This window comes from Solanum dulcamara, chromosome 7 (genome assembly GCF_947179165.1).
Source record: "Solanum dulcamara chromosome 7, daSolDulc1.2, whole genome shotgun sequence".
Lineage (NCBI taxonomy): Eukaryota > Viridiplantae > Streptophyta > Magnoliopsida > Solanales > Solanaceae > Solanum > Solanum dulcamara.
In genome coordinates this window covers 47,041,432-47,058,306 of record NC_077243.1, presented here as the reverse complement: position 1 = coordinate 47,058,306, position 16,875 = coordinate 47,041,432, and the positions used below count along the sequence as shown (strand labels likewise).

Below are 16,875 nucleotides of genomic sequence, written 5' to 3'. Positions count from 1 at the left end.
GCATATTATTATTGTTGATCATGATATATCTAGAGGTTTTATTTAAAAAAGTAATTTTCATATCGCGACTCTCACCGCAACCTTATAGGGGACGGTTAAGGATACTTAGTACTCCCTGTACTCACCCCTCTTCCTTTTCTTTCATGCATTTATTGTAGATAATCATCTGAGCTCTAGCAAACCTCGTGGTTGAGTTCACACGTTGCAGTTATCAGTGGTGAGCCAACCACTCTATTGTTGTGGTAGCTCGGACTTCTGTATCTTTTCAATTCTGTTTCGGACATTGTTTATGTACTCTTAAAATCTTAGATGCTTTTGACTCACTATGGGCCTAGACCTATTTCTAACTCAGGGTTACATTCGAATAAGCCTTGCATTTTTTTATTTTACCATTTTAATTGAACTAATTCTCTGATACAGTTGGTTTCATTAATTACAAAATGAATGAGTTGAAACTAAAGTTGGTTAGCTCGACAAGAGGGTTTGTCAGTGCCAATCACAGGTCCTTGAATTTTGGGTTGTGACACAAAGTAGATTGAATAGCTAATGATTAAAAACAGTCAGTCGTTTAAACCCCAACCACAATTTACAGGACAATGTATCTAAGAAGTCTTAAAACAAGCAGATGATATCAGTTTTCATTTTTTCTTCCTTTCTTCGAATTACTAATTTTAAATCTAAATTCTCTCTACTGGCTCTCAAAAAGTACAATGGAATAACAAATAAATTTTTGAGAAATCAGTCTGCAGTGTAATGCGTGAATGAAGAAAACGACAGATCTTTGACCTCGTACATATTTATAAGATATAAGAAAGGAAGAGATGGTACAAGAAAACAGACATAAAAAGCAGGCATCTTTTCCAAAACAATATTAACAATATTTAAAGTTGTACCTCTTTTGACAACTTCAGGACAGAAACATCTTGAGTCAGAGGGAAGCTTTTCCAGAGCATTATTGGAATCAACATCCCAGCAAGAGAACTAGGTACAAACATCATGAATGCCAAATATGGTGTAGAAAACCTATTCACGAAAACAATTTACCAAAAGTTTTATCGAAGTCAAGTGGAAAACTTCTGTTTATTGGTGTCAAAGTGCAAGCAGCTTGACTAAGTCCTTCATAAAGCAAAAGAAAAACTAGTAATTTGACAGCTGAGAATTTTAAGGACAAGCAATTAGAAGCAACTTGAGGCAAATTCCACTTATGTGACATTTATCTTTATGTTACTTAAACATGTCTCCACTTAAATATTTCTTAACTAAGATATTCACAATTCAATACAAAGATCTAAAGGAGTGAAATGGCATAAGAGAACTAATAGCCACAGCTTCCACAAAAAAAAAATTAGGGTAGCACCAAAATTTCCATTAATACAATATTATCAGGATACCAAGCTTTTTAAGTATCACAATATTGTTGTCATGGAGTCGAAGACCAACAGTCAAACATAAAACGAACAGCTCAGTGCACTAAACTCCCGCTATGTGTGTGACCCAGGAAGAACTGGACCACATTAAGTCTGCATGCAGCCTTACCTGGCATTTTTTGCGAGAGGCTGCTCCGCGGCTTCAACCCATGACAGAAACTTTTACCAGACACTCAAACATAATTAAAAAAATAATAGTTCTCCAATAAACCCGGAAAATGCAATCTCAAGAATAAGCAAACGCATACCAGTTCATTGACTGAGCAGAAAACAGCAGTCTTATGACAGCAAAGGCAACTGGAAAAACAATTCCTAGCAAAATTGCAAAAGCATGACATAACATTCCTGCATAACAGCCAATAACCATTTTAACCTAGCAGAACAGAGAAACAAGTTTTTTTAATAGTACTCTTCCAACCAAAGAGAGAATAGAAGTATGTAGGTTACCTACCTTTAAGAAAATCATAAAAGGTTGCAAAACAACAGGCCAATCCCCAAGTTGGAAAGCGTAAGAGAAGTGGCACAAGAAAAAAGATGACAACAGGTAAACTATGAAGTAACATAGCTTGCTTTTGTGAATAGTACACCTACAATGAGAAGGAGAACAATAGATACTCATAGTTAATTTACAATCTAATTCCACTTTATATATAGAGAAGCTCTTCATCTTGAGAAGTGTTGGCTTACCAAGAAACACGACAAGTAATCAAAAAAAATTGCACGTTCATTGTCAGATCTATTGACAGCAGATCTTAATCTCCTTTGATGTGCATTTTGCAGGTTAGATGAGTTGGTGAAGGCTTTGATTATTCTTAATAAATTGTCTCCACGTGCTTGGATGCTTCCAGGTCTAGGTCGGAAAAAATTCTCATGTATCAGAGCAAGTATCCAATTAGACGTAATGGTCTTAAATTTTCAATTTGGTGAACTATACCAAAACAGCAATTGTGATGCATACAATAGTCTTTCAACAGTATCAGATGCGGTATGATAAAAATAACCCCCAAGGAGGAAGATGATATCCAGGCCAGGAATATCGCCAAAATCTTGGGCAAACATTCTGTAGTCTGTATCACCAGGAATTATACCAAAAAGATCCTACAAGAACATTGGAAAAGAGAAACTTTCAACACCATATCGATCACCCATCGCTGCAAGGAACTGATAGATAGATATCAAGAAACTGATTTAAGTAGTAGACAATATTCTGTGAACCTGAGCTGCACTATTGGCCATAGGATATAAAGCTGATTGAGCATAAACATATGAAGGCCAAGACCCAGGTCCAGATTGGCAAACCAAATCTGTCAATCCAACAATGCACAGCTGGTGAAAATGTTAAACAATATCAATGACATAGAGATGGAAAGATTTAGAGGGGAAAGGTTTGCCCAGCTATATTGGTTAACTAGACAACTAGCCTTAAGAGAACATATTTGAGTTGAAATTCCATCAAAACGTCGTATGTTTCTTTTAGATCAGATACAGCAAAAAATGCAGGCAGGTACCATGATCCTGATGGAATTTTCAACTTTCCTAGAACTCCAACTTGCATAAGCTTCTCTGATGGAGAAGGGCATAGACCATTTTAGGTCAAAAGCAGCTAAGAACATATGTCAAAAGTCTACAGCAACTGGACAGCGGAGGAAAAGATGGTTAATTCTTCCAAGGCATTTTGGCACATGTAGAACCTCTTTACTAGCTGAAACCTCTTTTGATGAGGTTGTCTTGGGTGAGACATGCCCATTTTAAGACCGTCCAAGTGAAGCATGAAATGTTTGGAGGGAGTTTGGTTTCCAGACTAGCTTCCAAGGCAAAATATCAATCATCATCTTGTTGGAGCTCATATATGCATAAGTTGCCTTGACTGTGTCCAGTCCATTGTTGTTGTAGCTCCATTTCAATTTATCTCTAGCATGATCATCAATGGTGCAGTCCTCCAGATGATTAAGCATGGTCAGGAGGTCTTCAATTTCCCAATCATATAAGTCCCTCCTCAGTCTTAGATTCCAGGAACTACCATCTCTATGCTGGGCAATAGATGAATTTGGGTGGCTGGCAATTCCGAACAAATTTGGAAAGGCCTTTTTTGAGTGAAAGCTCCTGACCATTTGTCTATCCAAAACCTGATATGATTCCTATCCCTTACTACAAAAAGGGTGTTGCTAAGGAAATCTACCCATAAGCTGTTGATAGTTTTCCAATCCTGTACCATGTGGTAACCTGGTTGCTTTGGTGGACCAGTGACTGATGTAGCCATATTTGGTCAGACCTACCTCCTTCCATAGGCCTGCTCCTTCTTGGTTAAACATGCAGTACCATCTCTGTAAGACCCCGGAAGTTGAAAAGTTAGAGAACGGAGTACAAAATAAGTTTCCCAGAAAAGTGCAGCTCTTTGGGCACCAGGTGGCCTTCACGGCGCCCTCCACGGGCTGTGAAGAGGGCCACGACCGTGGAGAACTACCGTGGTCTAGCCTGGTTCAAGATGGATCGTGGGTGAGGACCAAGAGAGGCACCACGGGCCGTGGTGAGCACCACGAGCCGTGGTGGCCTCCGTGGAGGTCACCCACCCCCCACCCCAGACCCAAAACAGAGCCCCTCACCATGGCCACCACTACGGGCCGTAGTGACCTTCGCGGACCGTAGTGGGCCTTCCGTCCAGGTGCAGTTTCAGTTTAAATTAGTGGTATTTTGGTCTTTTTCCTATGGTCTCGTTAATGAATGTGGACAATTTTGGGGGGTTTATACTAACCTATTAACTATCCTAATCCCTCCTAACCCTCTCATTCTCACCCAAACACCCAAAACACAAAATCCTCTTTTTAAAGTGTTCTCTCAAGAGTCTTCTTTTTCCTCAAGTAATTCAAAGGGGAATTCAAGCCAAGTCTCCCATCAAGAGCAGAGTTAGGGTTTCCTAGATCAAAGGTATGTGGGAATTCATCCATGGGCCCTTCAACCTATGGAATCCCAAGTTTTCTCTCAAAATCTTGATTTTGCATTGGATCTTCTTACTCGTGATATATCTTATGATTATTGATCAAATTATGCATAATTCACATTACACTGCATGATTCAAGATGAATTCCAATGACCCATGCTATATGCTATTTTCAAGTACGTTTTCAATGAATCATGATCATAAATTTCAAAATATCTCAACGAATGTTTTATGAATGCTTATCAAAGCTTATGAATGACTCATGAAAGATTATGAATGATGCTTCAAGCAAGAAGTTATGGTGTGATAAGGTAGTTCTCACACAATCATGTTAAAGAGGTGGTAAGGTAATTCTCACTAACTCATGGATTCTTACGAATCAATCATGTTAATGAGTTATTCCTATGATTTTCTTATGATGAGGATTGATATCTATTATTGTCTTTCCTAATGATGTTAATAACTATGTTTTCAAGAAGTTCTGTTGGGATAATCACTAAGCACCGAGAGGACATTAAGGTGGGGTTTGGTCTGGTAGCCATTGTAGCTATCGAAGGGAATCCTAGTAGCAACCTTTAGTCCCTAACTACGTTGCCCGCATAGGTTTATGATGCCAATATGGCGAAGCTAGTGGATCCACATATAGCACAGAGTTAGAGAAAGTACCATCACGGAGTCTACCCTGGCAAGGTAGCCTTCCCCTTCTCGATGTGGAGAACATCGGATTCCATGTTATAGTTCGCATGGTTTTATATGTCGGTTAAAGGTCTTATCCCACATCAAGGTATATGAAAAGGTATATAGTTCTCATAATGATGTTTTGATGCATTGACCATATGATTAAGATGTTTCAAGGTTTTCATGGTTTTACTCATATTTTGAGATATTGGCTATGCATCTCATGATTCATATTGATTATGTCCTCTATTCATTGTGCATGCATGTTTCTCACATACTTGGTGCATTCCATGTACTAACACATATTCTTTGCCTATATTGTATCATAATGTAGGATCGAACGATCTCCGCGCACCTCCCACTCGGGGGTAGAGTTGAGCTTTACTTGTCCATTGTTGGTGAGACCTCATGCTTCGAGGACAAGACATTTATCTTTTCATCGTTTTTATGACTTTTCTTATGTTGTTATGGGTGAGCTAGGAGCTTGTCTTACGCCCCATCTAGTTAGTAGAGGCATGTTAGATGAGTCTATGTTGTCTTTCATTCAAGTTTGAGAGTTATTCTTCTTTATAGAGACTTTCATGATCAGTGTTGTGAAAAAGCGCCAAAGCACTCGCTTTAAGTGTGAAGCGAAGCGAGCCGAGGCACTAGCGCTTCAATACCGTGAAGCGAAGCGATATCAGAAAAGCGTGCGCTTCATGGGAGAAGCGAGAAGCGCGCTTCATGTAGAAGCGAGAAAAAAGCTCGCTTATTTGTTAAAAGCGGCACTAGGGTTTTTTTTAAAAAAACAAATCTGTAAACTTATAATTAATTGTTCCAAGCTGTTGTGACTTCTTCGAGACTTCGACAGTTCAACCAGGTTAGTTTTTCTTCTTCTCTTCTTCTCTTCTTCTCTTCTTCTCTTTCTATTTCTATTTTTATTTCTATTCAGCAGTTCTGCCGTCTGCGCAACTGCTGCGATGTTCTTCTCTTCTTCTCTTCATCACTTCTTCTCTTCTTCTTTTTCTGTTTCTATTCAGTAGTGCAGTTCTGCGCAGCTGCTGTTATGTTTTGGCCATTTATTTATTTTTTTATTTGGGTTCTCAGTGGACCTCTGTTTTGTTAAGCTATGCTCTATTTTTTTATATCAGTATCATGATTTGTTTTTCTCATAAATCATTTTATTACCAAAAATAAAACCATGAATTACAATCTTAAAGATCACTACGGTTAAATTGAATAAAAGAGACAATAGATGAATTTAACCTGGTAATCTAATTAATCTGCGTGTAAAAGGCTCTAACATTACCGTCATAAAAAAAATTAACTAACATTTATCATATAATATTAATTAATTTGGTGAGATGAAAAATTTGGTTGAATTTTTTATAGTGATTTTATTACACAAAACAAGGGCTGCTTTATTACACAAAACAAGGGTTGCTTTATTACCCACTGCAGCTGCTTTATTATTTTTTTTTAATATTGCTGCAACTGTTCTATTAGGCTAGTGGGCTCATAGTGCGGTGATATGAAGTGGAGGATGGTTATTGGATGTTTATTAACTACAAAAGGGAATTTATCAAAAAGTGGAGCCCATAGACCACTTTCCATGGCCAATTTTTGATTTAAACCCACTGCAGCAGCTTTATTATTTTTTTTAATTTTGCTGCAGCTGCTCTATTACTGCTCTATTACTTTTGCTGTCATCTGTCAACTGCTATATTATTGTTTTGACAATTTGACTTGTGTGACTGAATTATTATTCTATTTTTTTTGCAGTAAGTTGTATTTTCTTAATGGCACAAAAAAAGGATCCAGCTTGGGCATATGGAATTGCCATGGAAAGTAACACAAAATCAAATGTGTTTTTTGTGATATGGCATATAATGGCGAAATATTTCGTCACAAGAAGCATCTTATTGGTGGTTATATAAAGTGAGTCCAAAGGTCCCGAAGAGTGTGAAGGAAGAAATAAAAGAGTATTTTACGAAAAAAAATGAATTCAAAACTCAAATGAATCCTGAAGCATACATGGTTAATCTTGTTGATGATGATGAAATGGATGATGAAGTTGAAGTGAATATGCCAATGGGGCCTCCCTCAAAAAAGAAACTTTCAACTAGTGAAAGTGGGTCATCCACCGCTAGCAATGTCAAAGGTCCTCTTAATCTCTATTTCTCGCAAAAAACAAATGAAAAAAGAAAAGGTGGACCTATTGATCTAGAGGCTTCTAGCAAGATTTTACGAGATCATATTGTATCTGCTTTTGCTAGGTGGATGTATGATGCAGGATTGCCTTTCAATTGTGTTAACTACACCGAAAGTTTTGGTGAATTCATTGAGGCAGTAGGCCAATATGGCCCTGGAATGAAGCCCCCCACCTATCATGAGGTAAGAGTTCCTTGTTTAAAAAAAGAGGTGGACAAGACAAACAAAATTGTAGAAGATCATAAGATTCAATGGAAAACGTATGGTTGTTCTATTATGATGGATAAATGGACAGCAAGGAATGGGAAAATGACCATCAATGTTTGGGTGAATTCTCCAAAAGGGAGTGTGTTCCTTGAATCTCATGATGTTAGTGACTCTTCTACTGATTCTAATAAGATGTTTAACTTGTTTGAGAAGACTATCTTGAAAATAGGCAAGGAAAATGTGGTACAAGTTGTGATTGATAATGCAAGTGAGAACAAAAAAGCGGGTGACATGTTGAAGGGAGTGTTCCCGCATATTTTCTGGACTCCTTGTGCTGCTCACTGTATCAACTTGATGTTTGGTGACATTTTCAAAGAGGCCCCGTATTCTACAGGTGAACTTGAGTCTTGATATTTAATGTTCTTTTTTAATCTTCATGTTAGTTTTCTTATTAACTATTAAATTTTTTGAATAGTTTTTGGTAAGGCTGTTAAGATACATTCTTATATCAGTCAAAGGGCACTGTTGTTGAATATGATGAGGAGATACACAAAGCAAAGAAACTTGGTAAAACCTGCTAAGACAAGATTCGCAACAGCTTTTTTGACATTGCATAATTTTTATATGCAAAAGAAAAATATGAGAACCTTGTTTATGTCCACTGAATGGAATGAGAGTGTCTATGCAAAGGAAACTCTTGGGAAAGAAGTTGCGAGACACATCATTAGTCCATATTTTTGGAATGACACTGTTCAAGCACTTAGAGTTGGTGGTCCTTTAGTTAATGTACTTCGTATGGTAGATGGGGAGAAAAAACCATCAATGGGCTACATTTATGAAGCCATGGATAGGGGCAAAGAAAGTATTGAAAAGGCATTCAATTATGATGACAGGAAATATATGAATGTTTTCAAAATCATTGATTCAAGGTGGACGAATCAACTTCATCAACCTTTACATGCAACTGGACATATTTTGAACCCGGGGCTCTATTATAAAAATAATGAGATGAAGACTTTAACCAAAGAAGTGTGGTTGGGATATCATGCATGTGTTGAGAGGATGATCCTAGATAAAACTTTGCAAGACAAAATAGGGGATGAGCTTGGTGTGTACATGAAAGCTGATGGGCTACTTGGAATTGAGTCGGCCATTAGAGCTAGAACCTTAAGGTCACCCGGTGAGCATTTCAACATTTAACTGTTAGAGCTTCAACTTTTAAGTTATTACATATTAACTTTTAAAATAATTCTTCTACAGTTGAATGGTGGATGCAATATGGTCATAATGTCCCAAACTTCCAACAATTTGTTATTAGAGTGCAAAGTTTAACTTGTAGCTCATCCGGTTGCGAGAGAAATTGGAGCGTGTATGAACATGTGAGAACCTATATTACATTATTACTAAATTAAATGGTATCTTAGTTGTCCAAAGTCCTCCCATTAATTACTTTCTACAAATTCTATGCAGATTCATACTAAAAAGAGAAACAGGCTTGAGTTAAAACGCCTGAATGATCTAGTGTTCATCAAATATAATAGAACATTGGTGCGTCGCTACAATGATCGCAATACCATTGATCCAATTTTGTTGGATAATATTGATGATGCAAATGAATGGTTAACTGGAGCACCCCAAAATCATGAAGATGAAGAAGTATATGAAGGAGAAGGTCTCACTTATGGTGAAGTTGCTACGGCTAGTGGTGTGGAGGAGAATATTTATGGTTTTAGGGGGAGTACTTTAAGGGGCAAGGAAAAAAGAGTAGCTACAGGTTCAAGTTCATGTTCAAAATCAAATAGAAGTAGAACTCTTGTTGATGAATCCTCCGATGAGGAAGAAGATGAGGACCAAGTAGAAGTAGAACCCTTGTTGATGGCACTTCAAGAGTTTGAGGATCTTGTTGAAGAATAGGATTTTGCTCTCTTTGTAATTTGGTTATGCATTTGCTTTATATGTTGTTACTTATGCGGATTATTGACTATCTAGTTACTTTTTAATCTAAGTCTTTTGAGTTCTTGATTATTTATCTATGCATATTTTATATTTTATATTTTTATACTAAATAGCGCTTTTTCTAAAAAAGCATGCGCTTCGCTTCACGCTTCTCGCTTCTGTGAAGCGAGCCTCCGTCTCTTTTTTCTGCTTCTCAAAACACTATTCATGATAGACATTACTTCCGCATCTTTGTTGTTGCTTATTTGCTTTGTTTACCTCATGTATGCTCATGAATGATATGCTAAGAGGCTTGGTTGGGATCCTTCGGGATTCCAATCGTCGTGTCGCACCTAAGGTCTAGCTTGGATCGTGACAACCTCATGAGCATACACTAACTATAAACAGCAAGTTCTTTGATGCCCAGCCATCAAGAGACTTAGGGAGAGTGATTTTGGACCTATTCCCCAGTTGATGCTGCTTTTATACCTTGCTAGCTAGGGGGGAAAGAGATGAATGTATCTGGGAATGGTATCCAATACATTGTTGATGAGTTGCAATCTTCCTCCAAGTGAGAGATATTGTTTTTGCCATGTGGCCAGTTTTCTGTAAAAATTTTCAACTACTCCACTCCATATTTCAGTTTATTTGTTTGAGACCTAGAGAGAGTCCCAGATAAGTGAACCAATAGTACAACACATGATATCAGCTGATTCCATCAGGTTAGGTACGATATATAGATGACACTTTTAATCATATTATGCGAGTGTTTTTGAGAGCGCAAACAAAAGGGCGGGGGCTCAGTAAGGCGCGAAGCGAAGCCTTGATTAATTGAAGTCAAGCACAAATTTTAAAAAATACCAAATAAACTTTGCACAGATAAGTAAAATAACTAAAGAAAGAAGAACTCAGTAAAAGCAATACTCCTTCCATCCAATTTATGTGAACGTGTTTGACTAGGCACGAAGTTTAAGAAATTAAGACAGATTGTTGAAACTTGTGGTCTAAAACAAGCCATAGATATTTGTGTGGCTATAAATCATCTCATTAAGGTAAAATGGGAAGTTTAAAGTCAAAATATTACAAAATATGGAAAGGTATCCATTTTTTGGACTAAATAAAAAGAAAGAGTGTCACATAAATTGGGACGGAGGGAGTATATATAAAAAAATATTTTTCAATTTTAAAACGAAAAGGTAGATATCCTAAAATCCTCCCTAGAACCAGCAAAATCCAAACCAATATATATATGAATCAACATCATATTCTTCATATTACAAATGGATTTCAAAAACAGAAGTCATTAATCAACTTATAAGCAATTAATAATAATTAAAAAGAGAAGCTGCCAGTCGCCAGCTCAAAAACAAAAAGAAAAACAGAGAATATAGAGAAAAGGGAAAAAGGAAAATAAATAAATTTAAATAAAGCTACCAGCAGCAACGAAAAAAAAGGGAAGAAAATTGTTTTTCCATCCCCTATTGAAAGCCATAGCTCGGAAGAAACCCAAGCACCACAAGAAGAAAGAAAAAGAGGAAAGAAGAAAAGAAGAACCTGGAGCCAATCCTGCTTCAGCAAGAAAAAGAAGCCAATTCCTTCTCAAAAAAGAAAATTCCTTCTCAAAAGAAAAAGAAGCCAATTTTGAACCCAAATCAGTGATTGACTTCTTCAGAAAGAGTCCCCAGCCTCCTTCATGATTTCTTTTAATTTTTATAAAGGGTCCCCAACTTTCTTTTTTCTTCTAAAATTATCATTTTTTTAAAGAAGGTTGCATCGCTTCTTCCTTCCAGCCACTACATCTGTTTTGCTTTTTCCGCATTAGCTAAGCCCCTTCATGGCAAGGATGAAGGGAAAAGGTGAGAAAAGATCACCCATAGCCGGGAGGTCAACTGTGGTCTTGCTGAACCTTATCCATCTAATCCACTTTAAAGCCTCGTTAATTTTTGTGGTACCCCAAAGAATGATAAAAATAAAACCGAGGTGTATGGGATCCACATGAGGGTATGAGTGGTAGGAACGCAGGACTAGGATAACAATGATTTATGGAAGTGACTTAACTTCTATGGAAGGCCTTAGGGCCAATTAAAATTTTTATCGGCATATTCAAGATGATCCTTTGGTGAACCGGGGCCTACACAAGAGTGCCATCATCATATTTAGGAATCATGGAATTCCCACTAGCTTCTAATCCTGAACATGCGGACACTGTTTTACCTTTCCAACCTTGATTGTGACAGCCATTTTAGTTGCTTCAACATCCACCTTTGAATTTTCTAAATCCTTCGTGAGTGCATCCAAGAGAGCATTTATGGCTTCCTTTCTTGCTAAATTTCTTGTGGGTTCTTCTTGGAACAAAGTCAACAATTGTGTCAATTGATGCTGGATTAGATCTCTCACAACTCCCGTCTCTAATACTAAGTTGTTACGGGCCCTTGATATTGATCTAGTTATGGGGTGTTGAAAGATGAAATCAGATTTCTTCTGCCTACAACCTATAGTGCTAGTTTGTTAAGAGAAAACCTGCAATCTCTTGAGTTAAAGTACTCAAAAAGTTAAATAATTTTCTTTTTATCTTTTCATTGAAATCAAATAACTTTAAATACAATATTGGCGGATTAACCCCAACCTAGTAACAAGGAAATAACTTCCTACTACTACTGGAATGGAAAGTAGAGGAATAACCTCCTTACTGCTAATAAATGCTACAAAGAAATAGAAAAACATAATTAATAGATAAGTTGTCCTTACTGCTAATAACTGCTACAAAGAAATAGGAAGACATAATGAAGTAATCTACTTTCTAATTTCTTTAAATTTTGCATGCGTAAATCATTGGTAGACTAACAGTTTACCTTTCCATCGAAGTTAAAAAGGTGCCTGAAAGGACAACATTGAAAAGAATTCGGACAATGGCACATATTTCAAGAGAGTTTTCTCTTTTGATAATTCATTGTGTAAGTGATATCCTATGTTGAACAAACTAAAAAGAAAGTATAACATGACCATGACACCCTAGTAGAGATAGTTACGGTACATTCCCCATAAAGGTCAAATTCGCTCTCACATTATTGTTCGTAGGATGATTTTCTTGATTTATAAATATAATATTTTTTAGAAATTGGAACTTGGACCAACTCAACTCCAAAAGGCAGCAGAAGTAGTGAGGATCGCTCAAGATTATATAAGGAGATTACAACCAATATAGTTGACCGATGTGCGATTCTAGCACCTGCACGCTTAAGGCTTAATACCTAGAGCTTAGAGTAACGTAACATGGGTGGTCAAACATTGGGTAGTAACATCAGAGATGGGTTTGTCTACCAGGTTGAGTCGTTGAGAAAATGGATCTTGAGAGTTGGACCTAAACCAAAATGCTAATTCAAATGGTGATGATTGGTCAAGGCCATATAAGAAAATTACAAACCTTACGCTTAACCAGTGTAAGAATTTCTAACAAATATAAAATCTAATCAGTCTTTAACTATAGAATCTATGATTATGCAGTTTTTAATACTCATAACTACCATTATGATAATTGATAGGCATTTTATTTGTTGATTGTATCTTCTCTACCAACCTATTAAACACCAAGATATCCAAGGTAAAGAACAACATTGTGATTGTATCTTCTCTACCAACCTATTAAACAACAAGACATCCAAGATAAAGAACAACTATTGAAGACAATGCTCTCCATAAAACGATTCCAGATCATAGTGTACCATCCTTTGACTATCAATTACTTTAGCATTTGCCAACAAAGAAATATATGCTTTACATTTAATCCCTATGCTTTACATGTATCCCTCTTTACAGGCTTGTAATAGCAGGCAGCTTGTATGATAATGAAAAAGGTCATGTTCATGTCATTGTCACAATTATAACATAGCACCATAAAGCATAAACATGGCACAATTGTATGAATGCAAGTACCTACCCAGGCCTCCAGTCCCAGAAGCTTCAACATCTATAAATGCTCCAATCGTCTCATTCCATCTATGCGTAGTTATGAAACCGTGTGAACCCTGAAAAAATCATCAGCAAACTCTTCTTTTTAACTTGCTGGATTTTTATAATCATCTACTGATCTACGTAAAGCATTCTGACCACCAACAATGACAATTGGGATAACTAAAATTCCTTGAGCTCATGGAAGAGATTCACAAAGCTTTAGATATCAAAATTCAAAGAAGCCATGAGACACTATTAAAGACAAAATGTGGTTCTATGGATGCTCGAATGCATTTGAGTATCACCGTTGAACTACAATCCAAGATTGCAAACCGGATACAACTGATCAGAGAAGATATGCAAATACAAAAGCAGTAATCAAGGAACAGAAGGAAGAACTATGAACCTTATTTGTTCGCTGATTTAAAACTGTTGATCATGAGACATTAAAGATAACCAGAGGGCCTACCACAATCGGTATGAAAACCTATCTCAGAGGTAAAGATGGGGTAGTAGAAGATCTTAAGAACCCCCTTTACCAATCACCCAAGAGAGATACTTCCTCAATCTAAATGACTCTCAGAATTGACAGAAGTATCTATACTCTGCATCATGCAACCATCATAATTTAGCACCCTTTCCATATAAATATAAGGAAAATCTCGCACTAGTATGTAAGCTTTTAAAGTATGAAATGACGAGTACCAAAAATCATTTCCAGATATTTAAGAAAATTATTTGAGAGAACAAAATGTGTTTCTGACAATGTATAGTCATCACGTCTTTCATTATTAGACTAAGGATCACAGAGGGCAGAGATAGAAGACTACAATTTTCAGGAAAGATGAAATACTGTCGAACCGCATAATTTTCTAAGAAACATGCACTAGGAAAATGGGAAGTCGTGGGAAAGTGGCACCTACTTCCTAGAACTTTAATACACACACATAATTCATGATTCTTAAAGTCCATTATTCTTAATAAAAAATCAGAGAACATATTAAATCCCAAAATCAAGCGGCATACATGAGAAAATCCAAACTCTAACCATTTAAAAAGAAATATCAGAGGAGTACAGGGTCAAACATATTGCCGTTGGTCCCACATAAGGATCTTCTTACCAGCATAAACAGTTCTTCAGCTCCATTAAATAGAAATATTACTGGTCTAGGTGGAATCCAGCCAGAATCAACAGAGAGTCTTGCTAGCTCGAGTATCGATGCTGTTTGATTCATAGTGCAATCAAGATAGATATAACCAACTATGACATCAGCTGGAAAGCAGATCAAAAATAAGATATACATACCAACACAAGAACCACAATCACCAGCTCCTGGAGAACCAGGTGGAGTATCGAAATGGCCATTTACCAAAACTGCAGAATCATTTTCTCCTGAATCCACTGATGAGATTCTGAAATTAATTGTGTAACTTTCAGTTTCATTAAACATATTTAAGGTGTTGCATATTTGAATGAAAAACTTAAAAAACCCTCTCCTTAGGTATATGAGGTTACAAATCAAACATCAACAACAATTTGTCAGGTACTTCCCAAAGGATGTCTTTAAATTCTTCCGATTTTTCATAATTTAAGCAAGTGTAAGGAACTTTTTCCAAAGGCAAAAGATACATCTCCTATAAATGAGCTCCACCAAAAAGAAATTGCTTTATTTGATGAAATGAGGAATAGAATTCAGATAATAACACTGATTTATCTTTATGCTTTAAGAAAAAAGAGAGAAAACAAAAACTAAAGTGTTGGGGGATGATGAAATGTATAGATATATGACCAAACATCACATTCAAGCTGGTATACCTCATAATAATATTTGTATGATTTCTATAAGCCAGAGAGATGCTATGCCGTAAAAAGAACATGTTGAATGAGCCATTAACAATGGTCTCCTCTATCTCAATTCTGTAAGAATAAGAATTTCCAATTGTTAGTGAAGCAATTGAGATTACGAATTACCTGAAGATAACTTTAAGAAGTTAAAGAACTTTCAAATATGACCAACCTAATACCAGGTTGAGCTCGCTCCTTCATCATTTCCAACTGTGTCTTAATATATTGCGCTGCTAGTCGCAGACCTTGACGCCCTTCCTGTACACAAAAAGATTACCTGCACATATTATATCTTAAAGAAGAGAGAGACTGTGTGTGAGAGAGAGAGAGAGAGTAAAGGATAACCCAAATCTTTGCAATACTATCATCTTTTAAACAGCATCTAGTTCAATTTTTAAAGCAGGAAAATAACAAAGGATATATGGCAGGGAAGTAACCTTAAGCAGAGCTACTAGTAGTATGGAATGCCACAAAAAAGTTACCGTTCATGAAACTCTTTTTTCCCTCAAAATTTGCACTAAAAAAAGTAATTTGGTGTTTGAACAGATTTTCTTAACCTCTTTCCGGCAAAAACTGTTTTCTGAATGTTGTGGTTTGAGGGTCGTCCCCAAAGAATTCTTTGTTCTTCCACCCACAAAAACCCTCATAAATCTTAAACACCCACAACTATCAAAACACATCTCAATTTCCAGAAACGTGTTTTCCAAAAGCAGTGCACAGAAAACTATTTGTCAACTGGCACTAAGTATACAAGGATTGAGAAAAATTCTAGCTAAGTAAGAAAGTCCAATGATAAACATGGAACGATGAGAGCAAGTGAGGTAGCAAACTCAAACTCATGCATGGATAATAAAGTACAAATGTGAAATGAACATGTACGAAAATTGCTATGGAATTTCCGTAGCAGTGTCATAATTGAGAGAGTTGAGTAGTGGTCATTACCTGGCGACCTCCGATATCTTTTGATAAGACGCGGACATGCTCAATAGCTCTGGCCTCAGAGAAACGATGAGGAGGAGCGTCCATGGGAAGAGGTGTGATGAACTTCATATGAATGATGGAGTAAACAAGGACAGATATCAATCCGTACAAAATCCCCAGACTAAACAGAATTTTGAATCCGGCTATATCACCCGAGTTCAGTCTCCACGCCATCACTTTTTTTTTCTGTATATTCTCTATATGCAGTTCTGTTCACTTCACTTCACGCAGAAGAATTAATTAGAATACACCTGTGGCTATGATATACTTGAACAAGAAAAAATTCGAATCGAGCCAAGAAAAAAAAAACAATCAAATAGGAAGAATCAGGGGGAAAAGGGACAGCAAAGAAATGTGAGAGCACTGGACAGCTTCGTTAGTGTGTGGCATCTGCTATCACCAATTCTTGATTACTTCGTCCGAATTCGGCTCCTTCGGCTTTTGAAGTTTTCTGGGACAATCAGCTTTGGGCCTATATGACCCAAACAAATTTGGGAAAACTACATAGCTAGAATGCAGGAAATTACATAAAGTATCTTCAAAGGAAAAATTTATTTTAATTACTGATTTTAATAATATTATTTATTACCATTTATAGTAATATTATGATAAATCTATACTTATATTAAAATTAAATTATGCATATAATATAAATGTATTATAAGTGTTTTAAAATATATATTATGTTTGTGTAGTTTTTTTATTTATTTATTACCATTTAT

General features: G+C 36.5%; 2 protein-coding genes across 4 annotated transcripts in view; one reads left to right on the top strand and one right to left on the bottom strand.

The window, feature by feature from the left end:
• Positions 1–16,664, bottom strand: part of LOC129894255 (uncharacterized) — a 57,148-nt gene extending 40,484 nt beyond the window's left edge. For both annotated transcript variants that reach the window (XM_055969859.1, XM_055969860.1), the window contains exons 1-12: positions 16,115–16,664; positions 15,345–15,430; positions 15,143–15,244; positions 14,633–14,739; positions 14,448–14,548; positions 13,313–13,400; positions 2,643–2,731; positions 2,386–2,525; positions 2,115–2,277; positions 1,879–2,014; positions 1,676–1,772; positions 894–1,023 (exon numbers count right to left, since the gene is read on the bottom strand). In XM_055969859.1, the coding sequence (XP_055825834.1) occupies positions 894–1,023; positions 1,676–1,772; positions 1,879–2,014; positions 2,115–2,277; positions 2,386–2,525; positions 2,643–2,731; positions 13,313–13,400; positions 14,448–14,548; positions 14,633–14,739; positions 15,143–15,244; positions 15,345–15,430; positions 16,115–16,327 (1,452 nt within the window). In that variant the 5' untranslated portion in view covers positions 16,328–16,664. The remainder of the gene's footprint in view (positions 1–893; positions 1,024–1,675; positions 1,773–1,878; positions 2,015–2,114; positions 2,278–2,385; positions 2,526–2,642; positions 2,732–13,312; positions 13,401–14,447; positions 14,549–14,632; positions 14,740–15,142; positions 15,245–15,344; positions 15,431–16,114) is intronic.
• LOC129894256 (uncharacterized) lies at positions 6,752–9,782 on the top strand. 2 transcript variants are annotated; one of them, XR_008767644.1, is made up of 3 exons: positions 6,752–7,834; positions 7,916–8,819; positions 8,911–9,782. XR_008767644.1 is itself a non-coding variant. In XM_055969861.1 (2 exons), the coding sequence occupies exons 1-2, from the start codon at positions 7,039–7,041 to the stop codon at positions 8,638–8,640; spliced, it is 1,521 nt and encodes a 506-aa protein (XP_055825836.1). In that variant the 5' UTR covers positions 6,752–7,038; the 3' UTR covers positions 8,641–8,886. The 2 variants fall into 2 exon arrangements, 1 of the variants encoding a protein (XP_055825836.1); XM_055969861.1 differs by lacking the exon at positions 8,911–9,782 and having other exon boundaries at positions 7,916–8,886.
• Positions 16,665–16,875: the final 211 nt, after the last annotated feature.